The following is a 17,878-nucleotide window of genomic DNA, read 5'->3' as shown; positions in this document are numbered from 1 at the left end:
ATGTGATGCGTGCATTTCTCTCTAAATTCAAAAAGGAAGGCACGTGTTCACCCGAAATGCCCTGCTGAAGTTCAGAAAGGGGTCTGTGAAACAACTAGATTCATGTTTTATTAAAGAAACGGGATTTCCAAAACCGCAGAGCTACGTTTGATACTGTTTGAATATTGCAAAATGGCTTGCGTCAAAAGGGCTAATTTCTATATATCTATATCTCTCTCTCTCTCTCTCTATATATATATATATATATATATATATTTGACATTTCTGAATACAACTTTTGCCTAAGAAAAGGAGGTGTAGGCAACAGTTGTATTCAGAAATGTCGTTTTTTTAAGGTTTCCTAGGAAATATTTAGAATTTCTATCAAATGTTACACTGAAAGATTTTATCTAGTTATTTTAATTTTGTAAGAAGTTTAATTATATATTGTATTATTTTATTTATTTATTTGAGTATAATTATTGACGCTAGCATGGTGATAAATAAAGTAATAAATAAATAATTCTAAAATATTTATTATTATTAATTATTATAAAGAACAAAAGGGGCAAGTGATTTTTTTTTTTTTAACTAGCTAAACTATCCCCAGTGTTTATTCGTTTACTTTACTTTTACTTTTAGTCATTTAGCAGACGCTTTTATCCAAAGCGACTTACAAATAAGAAAAAGTAATTAAAACTAAAAGCTAAAACTCTATAAATACTATATATATATACACACATTTAAGAAAATAAATAAAAATGACAAACGTCATTTTACATAAACGTTTACTGGAAGCTTATTTTATTCAAGAATCTACCTGATTCTGGACATGCCCTTCACACAGACCCAGCACAGAGATAAATAGGGAGTGCAGAAAGCTGATGGGGGCCATCATCATTTCGTGAGAATAACATCACCCCTCTCACATGACCCGCTTCTGTTGCATGATTATTTATATATATGTTATATATATAATCCAACAAGCTGTTCTTAATATGAAATATGATTCGGCAAAAGTTTGACAAGGGGAGGGGTGATTAGAACGAAGTGGAGGCAGGAGGCCCAGCTGCTCACGGAGCAGCATGTTCATACTGATAAGCGTACACACACACACACACACACAAGTACAAGTCCTTCTTTTGAGTTTGTGTCACGTGAGGCTGTTTAGAGCCACAGGCACAGCCATGCTGTATCACGCTCAAGGGGTCTGAGATGTCTGCTCCATACAAGCTCATCTGTAGTTCCATTCTGGCCCACGTTCATATCTTCTTTATCATTTTTAGACACATGATTTTTTTTTAGAATGGTTGCATGACATTCGGTCATTCAGCTTAAGAAAGTTTCCAGCAAAGCTGCCAGCTGTGTTGTTTTATTATCAATGATATAGAATAGGTTTTGTTAATATTTTGACTATTTACTTTTTATTTTGATGTTTTCCATTTTAATTTTGAAATGTAGTTACAGTAATTTTATTGTTATTTGTTTTTGTTGTATGTATTTTTTTTAAACATTTTTTTCTGATTTCAGTTTTAGTCATTTAAGTATTAAACTAGCTGAAATAAAATAAGGTAAAATGTTTTATATTTTATTACAGTTAACATTTAAGTAACTTTTTTTAATTTGTTTTAGTTTAATTTAAGTTTTAGTTAAAGAAATAGATCACCCAAATAGCATTTGCAGAAAATGTACCATTTCTTCATGAGAGTAGATTTGGGAAATTTTAGCATTACATTAGTTGCTTGCCAAAATCCTTTGCAGTGAATGGGTGCCGTCAGAATGATCACAAGAATCCACAAGTAATCCAAATCTATCATAAAGACACTTTTAACTTCTGGCCATTGCTTCTGGTTAAAATATGAGACCTCTATCCATAAAATTAGATTTTCTAGTGAAAAAGTAATCTTGTCTGAATCATGAAAGAAATATGCACAGATCAGGTACTGTTTATAAGCGCAAGTAGTACAAAACAATTTTAAACAAATATGTCTGTGGCCAAGAGGGGATGGACTTTTTCACTGGAGGAATCATTATTATGGATTAGTATTTTGGCCAGAAGTGATGGTTTAAAGTTAAAATGCCTTAATTATCAATTTGTTTCATACAAACAGCTTTTCACTTCACAAGATGTTAACTGATGGACTGGAGTCGTGTGGATGATTGTGATGTTTTTATCAGCGGTTTTGTTTCTGACGGCACCCATTCACTGCAGAGGATCCATTGGTGACCAAGTGATGTAATGCTAAATTTTCCCCAAATCTATTTCGATGAAGAAACAAACTCATCTACATCTTGGATGGCCTGAAATTGAGTGCATTGTCAGCAAATATTAATTTTTGGGTGAAATATTCCTTCTGTGATAACAACTCTACAGCCTTTTGTGTGCTTGTTCTGGTATTTCTTTAGATCACATTTTAAGTGCATCGTTCAGTTTGCAGGCTAGGAATAATTCACTCAAAAGGGAAAATTCTATCATTTATTCACCCCTATGTTGTTTACTTCATTTTCAAACCTGTATGATTTAGTTTGCTTCCTTGTGGAATGCAAAAGAACATTTAAAATTGATATGTTCCCCTACATACTGTCAAAGTCTATGGGGTCCAGTGTTTGGATATAGGTTGATAGACAGAATTTATCCCTATTCTGTTGACCCAGAGTGTTCAGCGTTCCTATGCTCACTGTTGTCTAAAATGAACATAAACACTGTAGTCAAGTCACCTGCTGCTGTGGATGAAAGCTCCCCGGTGGCCCACTGGTACATGGCGATTTAAAGTTAATCCTTAGAGTGTTTAAGCCAATAGAAACACAAACAGTCGGAAACAGATGACCTATGCTTGAGTGGCTAGACCCTCACCGACCCTCACGCTTCTCTGCGATCGCAATCAGTCCATGTCCTTTAATTGGGCATCAGCACATTGCTAGGAAACTAAGCCATCATAACAAAGACACTGACAGCGAGAGAAAAGGAGGCTGCTCAAAATAGCCACCATGAACCTATAGAGATAAATGACTTGGTGTGGAAAAGTTTCAGTGATTGTCATTAGACAAAGCAAAGAAGAAACCAAGCAGTTTATTTGGATTGCTATGCGAAATATGCATGCTGTATGTGAACGGGATAATATTAATAGTCACATGAAGCCATTACAAACATTTGTCATGTGTTATGTTGTATTGTCATAATACAAGATGTTTATGTCTTAGCTAGTGTGATACTGATGTGTATGGAAGTGTGGCACACGTCTGAGCTTATATCAACATGCTGTGAAGAGGATTTAATTACACCTGATGTCTATGTTTATGCAACTCTGATACTGCTCATCAGCTGATCAGTTATTATTAGGTTCTGTTATGTACTTGCTACTTACTGTAACATGATCGTGGGGTCATGACCACATTGAGGGGGACATGTCCTATAATATTCAGATTAGTGGATGACTGATCGCATACCGATTTTTAAATTATTTTAGTCCCCTCCATCCTAAATATATAGTTATATCCTTGAATGTGCTTCAGGCTAATGGAATACAGCAGGATTGAATCATTCTCAGTACACAATGACAGTTTTAAGCTTGACTAATAACATGAATGTCATTAAGGATTCTGACTAATCAATCTCATGGGAACCGCAGAGAAATAATTCCATCTGTTCAGTTTATTCACTTTTATATGGGGAGGTTTTGATACTTTGGATTTGAATTAAGCAGCCGTTTCTTGAATTCACTGCTTCATGATTTCAAAGATCGGGGGTTCCCTGCACTGAGTTTAACTTATTGACTCTGTAATAATCTTGCAACAGACAAACCCAAAGTAACTTTGGCAATAGCATGTGGCAAGAAGTTTCAACATTTATTCCTTAAAACTAAAGTCTTTTATAGAATTTTTATTTCTGCTTTTATTTTAGCTAATAGTAATTCTGATATTTTCAGCACTAGTAGCCTACTTATTAATTTGTTAGTAGTCACTTTACCAATAGCAACAGGTAACTTTTTCATTCTTACTAGTAATAAATTGCAAAAATTCTATTTGTGCTCATATCAACTTTCGAGGGTGAACTGAAATGGTAGTTTCAGATTCAGAAATGGGGTTGATTTTTTTTTTTTAAATGTATTTATTTATTTATTTATGATCCTCATGGAATTTAATGATACAAGTTTGCAACCCAGTTACAGATGCTTGTATCAAAAAAGTATTATTATTATTGTAAATAAATACCAATTGAAGAGATATAGTCACTTTGGCAACAAGCACTAATATCCAGTGAACCTTGTGAAAGTGAAAGATACTTGTTATTTTTAAAATGACTAGTTATTAAAAACAATTGTGAATTATAACATAATAAATGTTTCAACAGCTTGCCATAATAGACAGCTGTAATATTTCTGAGACGTGAGGGATTGCATTTATGGCGTTGTAGCTTGACTGTTTGTGGTCCCTCGCAGACTAATTACTAAGGTGTTTTTCCACGGGGAGGAGCAACCAGAGCAGCAGAGTAGCGTAGCGTACTAGACACTTGCGCTTGGAAAGCGAAGGCACAGCGTGCGCTCCGTGGACGCGCTCGAACGTCACGCCGTGATATTCGAATTATTAACCAGTTGATTGCTGCGTAATATTTCTACAGAACGTTAACTTGCGTTCGCATTTATTTTACAGTCGCGTTGCTTTATATATATATATATATATATATATATATACATAGGTATATAGGCTAATCTGCATTGCGCTCTTGGAGAAGTTCGTTTGGAGGGGCTAAATGTAAATGCATAGTTGTTATGGAGAAATTCTTGAACGCAAAGACATGTAATGCTCTACATTATGCGCTGCAGTTCTAATGTTAACGACACAGATATCTACTACAATGTCACAGGCTGAGGTTGACATGGCAGGTCTTGGCTTCCCGAAGTTGCCTGCGGGTTTGGAGAAATGCCTACAGGTTTAACAAACTCCACACCATGGACGTTGAGCCCCAGGAGAGCATCGCACCTCTGACAAAAACTCTTTCGTGGTCAGCCGACAACATTTTATCGGAAGGTGCCAACGAGGAGAAAAAGACGGACTCTTCTCCTCCAATGTCATCTGTCTCCAGCTCTCCACCTGAGACGCAAGACTCGGACCCGCGGCCAGCTGATACCTGGGCCACCGAGGAGCCCAGCGCACAGGAGGCTGATGCCAGCTCGGACTCGGATGAAGAAAGCACCCAGAAGAAAGCTGTTTTGTCAAGAGCCCCGTTTGAGCGCAAACGTGAGCAGGAGGAAAAGGATGAGGTTGAGACTAAAGCTGTGGCGACTTCACCTGATGGAAGGTTTCTGAAATTCAACATTGAGATCGGAAGGGGGTCCTTTAAGACAGTCTACAAAGGCTTGGATACGGAGACCACCGTGGAGGTTGCTTGGTGTGAACTACAGGTAAGAAGTTGTACAGTTCAGTTACTTTAATGGGGGTCAACTTTTCGGTCAGTAAATGTCTGGATGCAGTTGGTTGAGGTTCGATAAACCCAAATTGCCGTATGGCGCCTCTTGCGACGTCAGGTAACTGTGAAATGGTTCAAACAGTAATTATTTTATTAGCAGTAACTGTATGTATCATTTCATAGATGTGCAATGGGGCATTTATCGGGTCATCAGGTCAGCAAGTGTTTTAGGAAGGGTTCTGTATATCTTATGAAGATGAGGAGGTGGTGATGAGAAAGCGTGTAATTAATCTAATTTATGATAGCATTTAGATTGGCTTTGTGCTATACAATGACTGCGACCAGCTGATATCTAAACTCATCCTATGATGAATGGACGAATAATGTATCTGTTATCTTTGCACTGTTAGTAATCAGATGCATCTGCATCTGTTCTTTAATGCAAACGAGAGTAACACTGATGTCATGTATTACTTTGAAAAGCAGTTTTCATCAGCATGTGACATTACAGTCTAATCAAGGCAGTGGTTTTCTAAAAACTCACATTTTTGTTTTGATCGTAGGCTATACTGAAAATCATTATCTCATCCTAAGAGGCAAGATGTCATCACGTGGAGTGTCAATAGGATGATTAATGTGCAAGGCTCCAGACAGGAATGGCTAGGTCAAGGTTATGTCATGTTGAATGTTTTAGTGTTAAATATAAATGGGTTAACCTATTTTTATTTTCACCTCATACAGTTATGTTTTTAAGTAAGTTTGAACTTTCCTCTAGTTTAATCATTTTGACTGGGTTGTCAAACATGATTTCTTTTTTAAATCTACAAATTGATCTTGATTGAATGGAGTGTAGATGGTCTGATCAATCTTTAATTTTAGGTATATGTATAGATGTGTTCTGATCTTTTTTGTACATTGAATACAAAACCTAGAATTCTTCACTGTGCATTAGGAACTTTCTTCTCCAGTGCTGATAGCTATGTTGGCTATTATGTGCACAGTCCCAGGTAACCTGAGTATTGGGCACCGGACCTTCTGCCAGCCTTCCTTATGGTGCAGTATGCAAGATGTCACATGCTGTGGTTACTAGGCAAATTGCTGGGGTCATTAAGTAAATTTTTCAAGCAAAAACTTGCATGCTAAAACATGCTATGTTCACACTACAGTACAGATGGAATTGGCCCAAATCTGCAGCACAGATGTGATTCTAAGCAATAATTTTCAAATCTGATTTTGGCTAATTAATTAAATAAATCACCCTAGATCTGATAGAGTGTTTCTCATTTGGTCTGTTCTGATAGGATCATGGATAACAAGAAAGGAAACAATGCTAAATGCAAATAATAAAATGTAATGAATTGTATTTAGGATAGACAATTACTGTAAATCAGCTTTTTTAAGGGAGGATAAATTGCGTTCCATATCATTTGTTGTTGATGTCAAAGGTTGAATGTCCAAACTCTTCAGCTATCACTTGGTAAAAGTTAACCAAATCAGCCAGATGCCAGCATGAACAGGTTGGGTGACATGACATGATGGTAACCGAACAACTGGAGGGTGAGTAAATGATGACAGAATATTCATTTTTGCATGAACTGACTCTTTAAGGCCTGTAACGTAAGTGTAGCTTTAGTGGAGGCATCGATTGTTCTGCTGACAGTGCTGTCTACAGCACTTGGACTCTTTCTTTGTACTCACAGGACATGTTGTCTGTCTTGTTAGAAAGGGATGCTTGTTAATCCTTTGAACGGCCAGGAAAGTGTTTTTGTGACTTTCCCAGACTGCCGGCCCCCGGTCATTCACAGAGAGCTTGTTTACCCCTCACAGTTTTTTCTGAGAAAGCCATTCCCCAGTGACCCTTTATTCCACAATAAATTTTTCTGCCTGCTCATTACACCTTTGAATGTGCCATTTACTGCCTGTGGCATGTTCATTGAGCTAATTCTGTTGAAAGAGTAGAACATTTATTTTACCCAGAATGCAGTGCCTAATTACCTTGCTAAATGGTCGTCTGGTGGAGTGGAGCTGCCAGGGTGACGGTGGCTTGTGTCCACTGAGGATGGCTCCATGCTCTGTGAAAATGACAGGCTTTGCTTTGAGACTTAAGGTGGTTAATGGGATTGACTGAAGTCTCTCACTCAGTGATCTCTCTTTCATGACGGCTGACGTGAGGGGAGATCAAGGATAAGAATAACTTAACACAGAGCTTGGCTTCACTGTTGCTCATTCAGTGCATGTGTGTTTAAGAACCCATGAGTGTTGCATATATGTTTATATATACTTAACCTTATTTTTCTTTTAAAACAGTTATTTTAAATTGTAATATTTCACAATATTACTGTTTTACTGTATTTTTGATCAAATAAATGTAGCATAAGTGAGGTGAGCATAAGAGACTTTCTTCAAAAATAATAAAAAAATCGTAATTATTCTGTAATTGTTCCTTTTGACCAGTAGTGTGCGTGTGTTCACTATTGAAAATGTAAATTATAGATCTCATATTCATAAAATGATGTACATCTTAAATGTACTTAAAATATTTAATATATAATTAATATGATTTGTTTACTTGTAAACCATGTTCTGATAAAGTAGATGTGCATTTTTAATTTGTCTTTTAAACGTATAGACTTATTAGTCTGATTATGTTTACATTCATGCGTATCTCTCTGCCTCATTTCTGCTGCTCGCTGATTAGAGCTGAGCATGCTGTGGTCATGTCTCACACTTGTTGTCTAATTCATAGCGCCACGTGGCTCAGCTGTGGGGTCTGATATTCTGTTTCCTGTAGAGGGGGGCACATGGGTGGAGATGAAGGGGCTCACATGTCTGTCAGGTGGTCGAGCTGGATAGAGGTAGAATGTAATTGACAAGCCGGATGGAAAGAGGCCATTGGCCCCAGAACTTGGGGGGGAGGGTGGAAGTATGTCAAAGTGTGTAACAGATGGTCTTCGCTGTGTTCATAGCTAGCTTAAAGGGTTAGTTCACCCAAAAATGAAAATTCTGTCATTAATTACTCACCCTCATGTCGTTTCAAACCCGTAAGACCTTCGTTCATCTTCAGAACACAAATTAAGATATTTTTGATGGAATCTGAGAGCTGTCTGAACCTCCCATAGACAGCAATACAACTGAAATGTTCCCAAGTCCAGAGACGTAGCAAGGAGATCTGTAAAATAATCCATGTGACATCAGGGGTTCAACCGTAATTTTACGAAGCTACGAGAATACTTTTTGTGCGAAAAAAAAAAAAAAACGACTTTATTCAACAATTCGTCTCCTCCGCGTTGAATAAGGCACCCTAGCGCCATTTTGGAGAATATCAGCTGGACGTAAACAACGTATGCTATTCTGTGTCAGCTGCATCACGCTGGATCTGTTTCCTACGTTGCTGTGATCTGAACGGAAAACAGTGTACCCGTGTGACGCAGCTGACACAGAACAGCATACGCTGTTTACGTCCAGCTGATACTCTCCAAAATAACAACCAGCCTGAATGTCTCTAGAGTTTCCCTTTAAATCCCAAATGAAGTGCTTTGCACCCTGCTTCAATCCCTAGTTTTCAATGTAACTAATTTTCCTCTGTCAAGTCAATGTTTTTTCTTAATAACTGTGTGATTATAGATAGTAGTGCATGCAAGTTATAATTCTTATGGCTTGAATACAACCCACTGTAATTCAGCACAGCAGGTGGATTTCACCAGCTGATCCTTCTCATTTCACACCCTTTATCTCACTTATTCCAATGAAGTCAGACATGAAACGCATTCATAAAAGGATAAAGGCAACAACAGCTGGTAAAAAGAAAATTTGTTGCTCAACACATCATTAGAGGGCTGAGGCCATGCCTTGCTTCGCCACACGTTCTGCTCGTGAATGACACTCTTCCTTTTTCGTCATTGCAGAGACTTCTCACAAAAAGGCTGTGGCCTGAAGGCTTGTGGCATCAGTTGCACAGCATATCAGTTTTTTCCCAGGCAACAGTGAGACTATATCCTGCTTTTCTCTTTTTGATTTCCATGTGGCTTCTCACAATGAGACTGAGGTTTTGATGTCCCTCAGTTTTATGGATTTTGGAGTCCACAAAACTGGAGTTTGGGCTTTGTACACTGATATTTATTATAAAATATAAAATAAATTAATAAAAAAAATAAAATAAAAATGAAGCTTTGCATAAAACAAAGATTATTAGAGTATGTTTTACAAGAAAATTCTATTTCAGTCTTTCAACTTCAAAATTTCATGTTTAATTCAACGTTACTTGCAGTTTCTTTGTAATTATTTGAGAAATTTACTAGCAAATTCTGAGTGAAAACTGTTTCTAAGTAAATCCTACACCATTTTTTTCAGTGTTTCAGTCAACAAGATGAGCCATCAGTGTTTTTGGTCCATTTTCTTGCATATATTATAATGCCAATTATGTATATTTTAAGTACACTAGTATATAGATGACCTCAAAGCTGAAAGACTTGGATTAAAACCTTCCATTTTCCACAAACCTTCCATTTTGATTTCATTCACTGTCAGATACTTCAGCAGTGTGACCTGAAGTATATTCCCAATGTTCAGTATCAGGAAGTGCATCACTTCCCCTGAGTATATTGCATGCTGAAGGAGCTGATTGTATGACACGTCATCACTTTCCATACATGCTTGACAGGACACATGTTTTCCGCTGATTTTGCCTTGTTTTGGATTCTATACAGCAAGCTGACCTTTCAGCTGAAAGAGTGACCCTTCCAGGCCTAGTGATGATAAGCTTCTCTTCAGGCAAAAGCAGTAGGGGCAGATTCTCCAACTATGGTCTTATTCAATAGTAGATGATAATTAGTTGTGTGAGTCACACATCCCAAAAAAAAAAAAAATCTCCGTCTGTCTGTATAGTTGTTTCAGCGGTGCAACATTCCTCCTAATTGCAATTTCCTTTGGCGGTGGTGTTGGTCACCCACTGTTTTATGAGGCATGTATGTAGCTCAGACCCAGAAAGCTGTATTTCACATGAAAGTATCAGCAGGTAATGAGGTGTTATCACCACCAGCCATGAGAGTGACGGCAGACGCCTTTAACAGCGCTCATGCTGACGTTGTGTGTGACTGGCTTTGGAATGCCAAATTGGAGTGCTGGCTGTAGTGATATTAACTTTATCTCAATATCATCTTCTATTGGCATCAGATGCTTCATATTCATACTTACGGGCATCTTGGAGATTATTTTGCTTGTGACCTTCAGTCTGCAACATTAATTACTAATTACGCTCAGAAATTGCACAGTTTAGAATATTTGTTTTTGAAAGAAGTCTCTTATGTTTACCAAGGCTGAATGCATTTGTTCACAATGACACTGAAATCAATTAGTAAAGACATGTATAATGTTATGAAAGAATTCTGCTTCACATAAATGCTGTTTATTGAATTTTCTATTTTCTATCAAAGAATCCTGGAACAAATGTGTTATGGTTTTAGGCACTAAAAGGTTTTTCAGCATATAAAAAGAGCTATTATTAATAAATGAGCACCAGTAATAACTGATAATAATTGTGCCCCGAATCATCATATCAGAATGATTTCTGAAGGATCATGTGACACTGAAGACTGGAGTGATGGATGCAGAAAATGTAGCTTTGCATCACAGGAATAAATTACATTTTAAAATAATAAAACAGAAAATGGTTCTTTTAAATTGTAATAATATTTTACAATATTACTGCTTTTATTGAATTTTTGATCTAATGCAGTCTTGGTGAACAAAAGAGACTTCTTTCAAAAACATTAAGAAAACTGATCTAAAGGTGTTTTTCTGTATCTTGAACTTGGCTAATATGTGTACACATAATATCTAAAAATCGTATCTTTTGTACATGCACACAAGGCTTTCAAGTCTTTTCCTGATGGATACATGAGACCTTTCCACCTGTTTGTACTTTAAACAAACTATGGCTCTGCCCTGCCATTGTTGCTTAATGTCAGCAAGCCTGGGCAAACCAGACACCAAACGGTTTCTGTCTTCAGGCATCTCATTTAATGATTAAAGGGACAGTTCACCCAAAAAAAAATAGAAAATTCTCTCATCATTTACTCACCCTCAAATTGTTCCAAACCTATATGAGTTTCTTTCTTCTGTTGAACACAAAAGAAGATATGTTGAAAAAAGTAATCAAACAACTGACGGTAGCCATTGACTCCCATAGCATGGAAAAAAATGATTTAGAAGTCATTGGCTACTGTTAACCGTTTGGCTACCAGCATTCTTCAAAATATCGTCATTTGTGTTCAACAACTGAAAGAAACTGGAACAAGTGGAAAGTGAGTAAATGATGACTTTTCATTTTAGAGTGAATTATTCCTTTAAACACTGGCAGTTTTGAAAGAGAGCTGTGAGATTATGGGCAGCACTTCTAGCCTTAGGTTATTGTTGAGACAGACACAGTAACAGTTTTTGTGAGCTGAAAGTTAAATACACTTGACAAACTGGTTCGAAATTAAATATTTTTGCAAATAAGCACTAAATGACCCATGACATAGAACAAGTCTTAACTGATTTCAGAACCCGCCCCTAAATGACATGTCCAAATAAACTGAACTATGGTCGGTCACTTCACATGTCAAATTGTTGTCTCTTCCTGTATAATTGGGCTGTTTTTGACAAGAATAAGGTGCAGTGTGGACATTGGCTTTCAGAACTAGGTTAGGACTTCACCACTGTAAATCACGAGAAGAGATTTGGCTGAACCAGATGGAAGAAGTTTTATTGGCTTTTAGCATTTGGCCACTACACCCGGTGTTATTCTTTTCTTTTTATGCATGTCTTCCTCTCTGAAACAGTGTCATAATTTACAGTGTCCTCCGACGTGGACATTTTCCAGATATTATGTGTCAGTGAGGAGCCAGTGGGATTAGCAACAGGTGAATGTAGGATTTTCATACAGTAGAGTCGCTATTGATGCTATTTTATCAGACCTGTTGCTGTTGGAAAGTGGCCAGGGCTGGATCCCGTCTGTCTGTACTATTACAGTACCTGTGGTCTTATATTTTTTCACCCTATTCCTAGTGCATCTCTATAAGTCTAGCTTGAAAAATGTCTTGTCTTCTTGAATATTATGATGTGTTGCTTGCTGTGCTGTATGGAAAGTGTAAATGGGATTTTAGAGTATGTGATGTTATAAGATGCAACCCAAAAAAGAAAAATGCTCAATCATACCTGGTTCCTCTCGTTGTAGTAGCTATATTGCCTGTTACAGTTCAGTGCAGGTGTGTGTAGAATGGCCATCTCCTTGAAGCAGATCCTTATTTGTGTTCAGCAGAGGAATTCCTAGCTCTGTTTTGACTCCCTTGAACATTATATAAGCTCTCCGTGAGTTATGTACACACATACACGAGCGCATTTAGAGTAGCAGGATGTTTGGTAAGTTTATGAAATATATGTCAAAAAAGCTGTCCAGTCAGGTTGTGACCATATCCTTATGCATATTGTTTTGTGTTTTTAGTTGTGGTGTTACAAATGAGGTTGTGAATGCTAAGCGAACCCATAACTAAATGTATTGTTTTCTTTTTTTTTGGTCCGGATCAAAATAACTAGAAAACTGAATTACAAGCGTGAACACATTCTTAGTAATAGTGGCTGATACTTTACATTAAAGCATTACATCTCCATAAAAACTGTTTTTGTTGCAGGTGCCCAACAGTGGATCTCAGCTGGTTTTATCATGCTACAGATAGGTTAGTCTGCGAATGAGATAACATATGCAAAATAGGCTACGCATACCATTATCATTGTTGCATAACCATTTATATATCAACACTCCCTTCCTCGCCATTGACAAAAATACACTCGTGGGCGTTAAAGGGATGAGGAATTTCTGAAACTTTTTTTTTGGTGCAACTTTTGTACACAGAGTCTGTAACATTGTGTATTTTCATGTAGTGACTTAAAAGCATGTGACCTCTGTGTGTCTTTTGAGATTACATCAGATCTGGTGTTGTCATACTCTGATCACTCGTTTACAGTAACATGAGTATTTTAGTACAAAGTGTTGCAAATTCAGATGAGTCAGAAGAAAAAGTTGTTGTATATCTGGATCCTCAACATTGTGTGGCCTTTTCAATATGCAAGCCATTACATTTTAATATGGATGTAAATATAATAATTTGATTGAATAAATAACATGAGATTAGTTAACCATTACCTGTATAGTTGCGTATATTGTATGTAGTTGGAGGAATACGTGTTATTTTTCTTTTTTTAATGGTTTTTAAAATAATTGTGCCAAATTAATGTTAAATTATTTTTGCAATCTTTTTGTCCCTCTCTAGTAGTATTTTCAAAACAATATATAAAAATATAATAATACTAATGTCCAGAATTTTTTTTTATTATTTACTAGAACAATTACTAGAAAATGTGTAACATACTCAAAATGTACACAATTTGTAATAATGTGTGTGTTTTTTTTCTTTCCCCAGACTCAAATCTGATATAGATTTAGTTGTTTATAGGCTGATTTGCCAAAAAATTACAAATCCGTTCCAAGCCACAACTGAATGGAAATCATGTTTTTAGAAATGACTTGCAGTCAGATTGGATTTGATCGGATGATAAGTAGTTTTATAAATATTAGATTCAAAGTTTTACGTCACGCATGATGCACTACAATTACAGCATGTAATAATTCAGCTGCGTAAACTTGTCCTTAGACGCATGCATACAATTTACACACACCCTCTCATGCGCAAACACACACACACACACAGACAGTCTGCCTGCAGTAGTGTTTGCTCTGTTGTATTTTCTATGGTTCACACATTCATTCGGCCTTTTGTAGGGCCACGGCTGCTCACTGTTTTGTTTCTGCATAATTAAACAACAGCAGCTGTCTTCAGTGGAGAGTGAGAGTTCACATTCAGATCAATTTTTTTTTTTAAAGATTTATTTTTTATGCCTATTATAGTATATATCTATACTTTTAAGGACAAGCTACTTGCATACATACTTGCAATTTCTGTAGTATATTTCTGTACACAATATCTAGCCTAAATGTCTATATGCATGTAATACACAACCTACTACAATATTATTATATTACACCCCACAATGTGATTGACCTGACTTTTTATTTTCAGCTTGATTTATTCGTTCTTATTCACTCGGGTCAAGAGCAGTGTACTAATGCTCGTTCTTTTGGGAGGTATAATTTCAAAATATTGATACTACCAGAGGAAATATGACAAACATATTAATGCCAAACAGAGGGCTGCAATGCAATTAGTCTTGAATTAAGACATTCATATGATTTTTTTAATCCCACATGAAATGTTAATTGCAAAATGAGCTTCCAATTGATTTTGAAATGACCTCATGCTGTGCTCAAGAGCTCCTAGGACGTTTGCATTTATGAGCTCATAATTACGATTTGATGTGCGTTCAAGTGATTTTGCAGGAGAAAAATAAATGCAGTGGCCCATTTCCTTTTCCCTTTAAGCACCACTGCACATTTTAGTTATACAAGCTTGTTGTTTCATAACATAGCTAGAAGAGTTGGTATTCTACATCAAACTAAGTTGTACTCTGTCAACATTCACAATTAATTTAATAACGAATGATTAATACCATTATGTTTCCTAGAAAATTCGTTTTGAAATAATGATAATTACAACATGACTTGAGTGCAATAAGTTATAAGAGGTCATTTTTGACTGTTGAGTGCGTCAGTGCTCTGTTGTAAAAGTGTTTTAATTTGTTTTAATTTATACAGATTGCATTAGTGACAGTTCAAACTGAGATAAACCTGAAGTTTACGATCCCTCATGTGAAGATAAAATGTTGTCTTGTATTGTTAGCATTGCATTTAAATCTGAATGTCATTTTGTTTCATAACATAACATCTGGAATAAGAAAAAGATGGATAAGCTTTCCTTCTTTGACAAAACAATAGATCATTATATTCATTGATCTTGATTATTTAAGTTTGTTAATAACAGAGGTCATTTACATGTAGAAGCCTTAAAAGTACAGTAGCAAAAAAAAAAGTGTTCCGTTTAGTCAGAGAGAGGGTGGAAATGATGTACACAATTATGACTGTTTTTGATGCAAAAAAGCATTATTATAACAGAATAAATACACTTCAGGGAAAATATAAAAAGTATACAATATGTCTTCTTAAGAAAGATAAGTGTCTAGGGAAGAATATGTGGCCTTGTTCTTGCAATTCATGAGTATTTAGCCTACTTGAGTTATTTATTATACTGTGTAGGAAAGTTAGTTACAGGAGTGTTTAATTGTTATCTTGCATGTACAGAACATATAGCAGCATTTTCTGGTTAGTCGTCTGTTCCACATTGAGTTTCCATATAGTGTTTTTGCCCGGATCGTCAGCTACACTGCCAGTGTTTAATTGCTGTGTAAGATTTATTGCACACGCCCTGTGCATATTAGAACTGTGAGTCATGGTTCCTTCTCTATGGATGGATAATGTGATGGAAAATGATTTATAAATGAACATGAGTAATTTGTCATTCTGTCAATTTGTCTCCGATTTATAATATTTCCTGGTATTGTCACTGTGGACCATGCATGTGTTGATGCTTGTTCAAACTCTATTAAGTAACACTTAGGGCTGAGAGAGTAAAGCAATAAGCCCCAAGAAGCCGTGGTTTACAGTGAATTTATAACAGCTAAAGGGCGTTGTTAGGCACGACAACCTACCTACAACCCCCTTAGCTGTTATAAATTCACTGTAAACCACGCCTTCCCGGGGCTTATTGCTTTTATAAAATGGTTATTCCACATACGTAGTAAGGTTTGACAAAATAAAACAAAGCAAATAAAGTGTAATGATATTAATAAAAACATTATTCTTCCGCCAAACAATGTAGTTGTGGTTCCAACAAAGTGGTTGCCGAGCAACACATAAATGTAAACAAAGGTGTATGTTTGTAGAGTAATTTACAACAGCTTCAAACTTGGCTCAACCAATCAGAATCAAGGACCGGAACTATCCGTTTTATAAAGTTAGTGTGTTAAGGTATGTAAAAAACAAAACAAACAAAAGAACTGTGATTAATGTCATAATGGTTTATATTATATTATTCCGTGATTAGAAATTTGTTGTTCACATGTTGTGCAATAATTTGAGCACTAATTAGATATTTTTAATTTGTGTAAGTGTATCATTGTGGTGTCATCTACAGTGCATTACAAATGTTTGGAAACGCCTTTTGTTTCAAAGTGAGCATTTGATTAATTAATATCAACATAAATCCTTCCCCATTTCTTGTCATAAGTGGATTGAAGTAACTAATGATTTTCTTATTACATAATACAGTCAGACTATGATGCCTGATTAATTATGTGATATGGACTAAGCATACTCGATGTTTCTTTTTTGAAGAGTATTGGGTCAGTTTTACTTGTTTGCCAATTAAAGGTATAGTTCACCCAAAATTTAAAATTGTGTCATTAATTACTCACCCTCATGTCGTTCCAAACCTATAAGGCCTTCGTTCATCTTCAGAACACAAATAGGTATTCAAGATATTAAGATATTTTCTGATGAAATCTGAGAGCTTTCTGACCCTCCATAGACAGCAACGGATCTACCACGTTCAAGGCCCAGAAAGGTAGTAAGGACATTGTTAAATTAGTCCATGTGACATCAGTGGTTCAACCGTAATCTTATGAAGCTGTGGGAAAACTTTTTGTGCATAAAGAAAACAAAAATAATCTTTTTTCAATGATTTCTTCTCTTCAGGGTCAGTCCACTGCCATTCATGAGAGTGCCACAACGCATGAATGGTGGCGGACTGACCCAGAAGAGAAGAATTTGTTGAATAAAGTCGTTATTTTTGTTAACGACCTTAATTTTATGAAGCTACAATAATACTTTTTGTGCGCAACGAAAAAACAAAAACGTGCAGTGAAGACTGACACAGAAGAGAAGAAATTGTTGAGTAAAGTTTTTTTTTTTCGTTGCGCACAAAAAAAGTATTCTTGTAGCTTCATAAAATTAAAGTTGAACCATTGATGTCACATGGACTATTTTAACGATGTCCTTACTACCTTTCTGGGCCTTGAACGTTGTAGATCCGTTGCTGTCTATGGAGGGTTAGAAAGCTCTCGGATTTCATCAAAAATATTTTCATTGGTGTTCCAAAGATTAACGAAGGTCTTACAGGTTTGGAACGACATGAAGGTGAGTAATTAATGACAGAATGTTAATTTTTGGGTGAACTATCTCTTTAAGGTTAGAAATAGAATGCAACAGATTGGTTGCAAATCTGCTTGTTAAAGGGTTAGTTCACCCAAAAATTTAAAATAGTCCATGTTTTACTCACCCTCAAGGCATCCTAGGTGTATATGACTTTCGTCTTTCAAATGAATCCAATCGGAGTTATATTAAAAATTGTCCACGCACTTCCAAGCTTTATAATGGCATGGGCGGGTGTTTTTATTCAACAGTCCAAAAGTAGTGAAATAAAGCGCATCCATCCATATTAACTC

At 36.2% G+C, this 17,878-nt stretch overlaps 1 protein-coding gene across 1 annotated transcript in view; it reads left to right on the top strand.

The window, feature by feature from the left end:
* The first annotated feature begins 4,513 nt into the window (after positions 1–4,513).
* LOC107662403 (serine/threonine-protein kinase WNK4-like) overlaps positions 4,514–17,878 on the top strand; it is a 62,526-nt gene continuing 49,161 nt past the window's right edge. Inside the window, 2 exon segments of the mRNA XM_016452407.1 lie at positions 4,514–4,894; positions 4,896–5,381. Of these exon segments, the coding sequence (XP_016307893.1) occupies positions 4,808–4,894; positions 4,896–5,381 (573 nt within the window). The 5' untranslated portion in view covers positions 4,514–4,807.

Source organism: Sinocyclocheilus anshuiensis, unplaced genomic scaffold (assembly GCF_001515605.1).
Source record: "Sinocyclocheilus anshuiensis isolate Anshui unplaced genomic scaffold, SAMN03320099.WGS_v1.1 scaffold11, whole genome shotgun sequence".
Taxonomy (NCBI): Eukaryota; Metazoa; Chordata; class Actinopteri; order Cypriniformes; family Cyprinidae; genus Sinocyclocheilus; species Sinocyclocheilus anshuiensis.
This window is presented reverse-complemented; position numbering and strand designations above follow the sequence as displayed.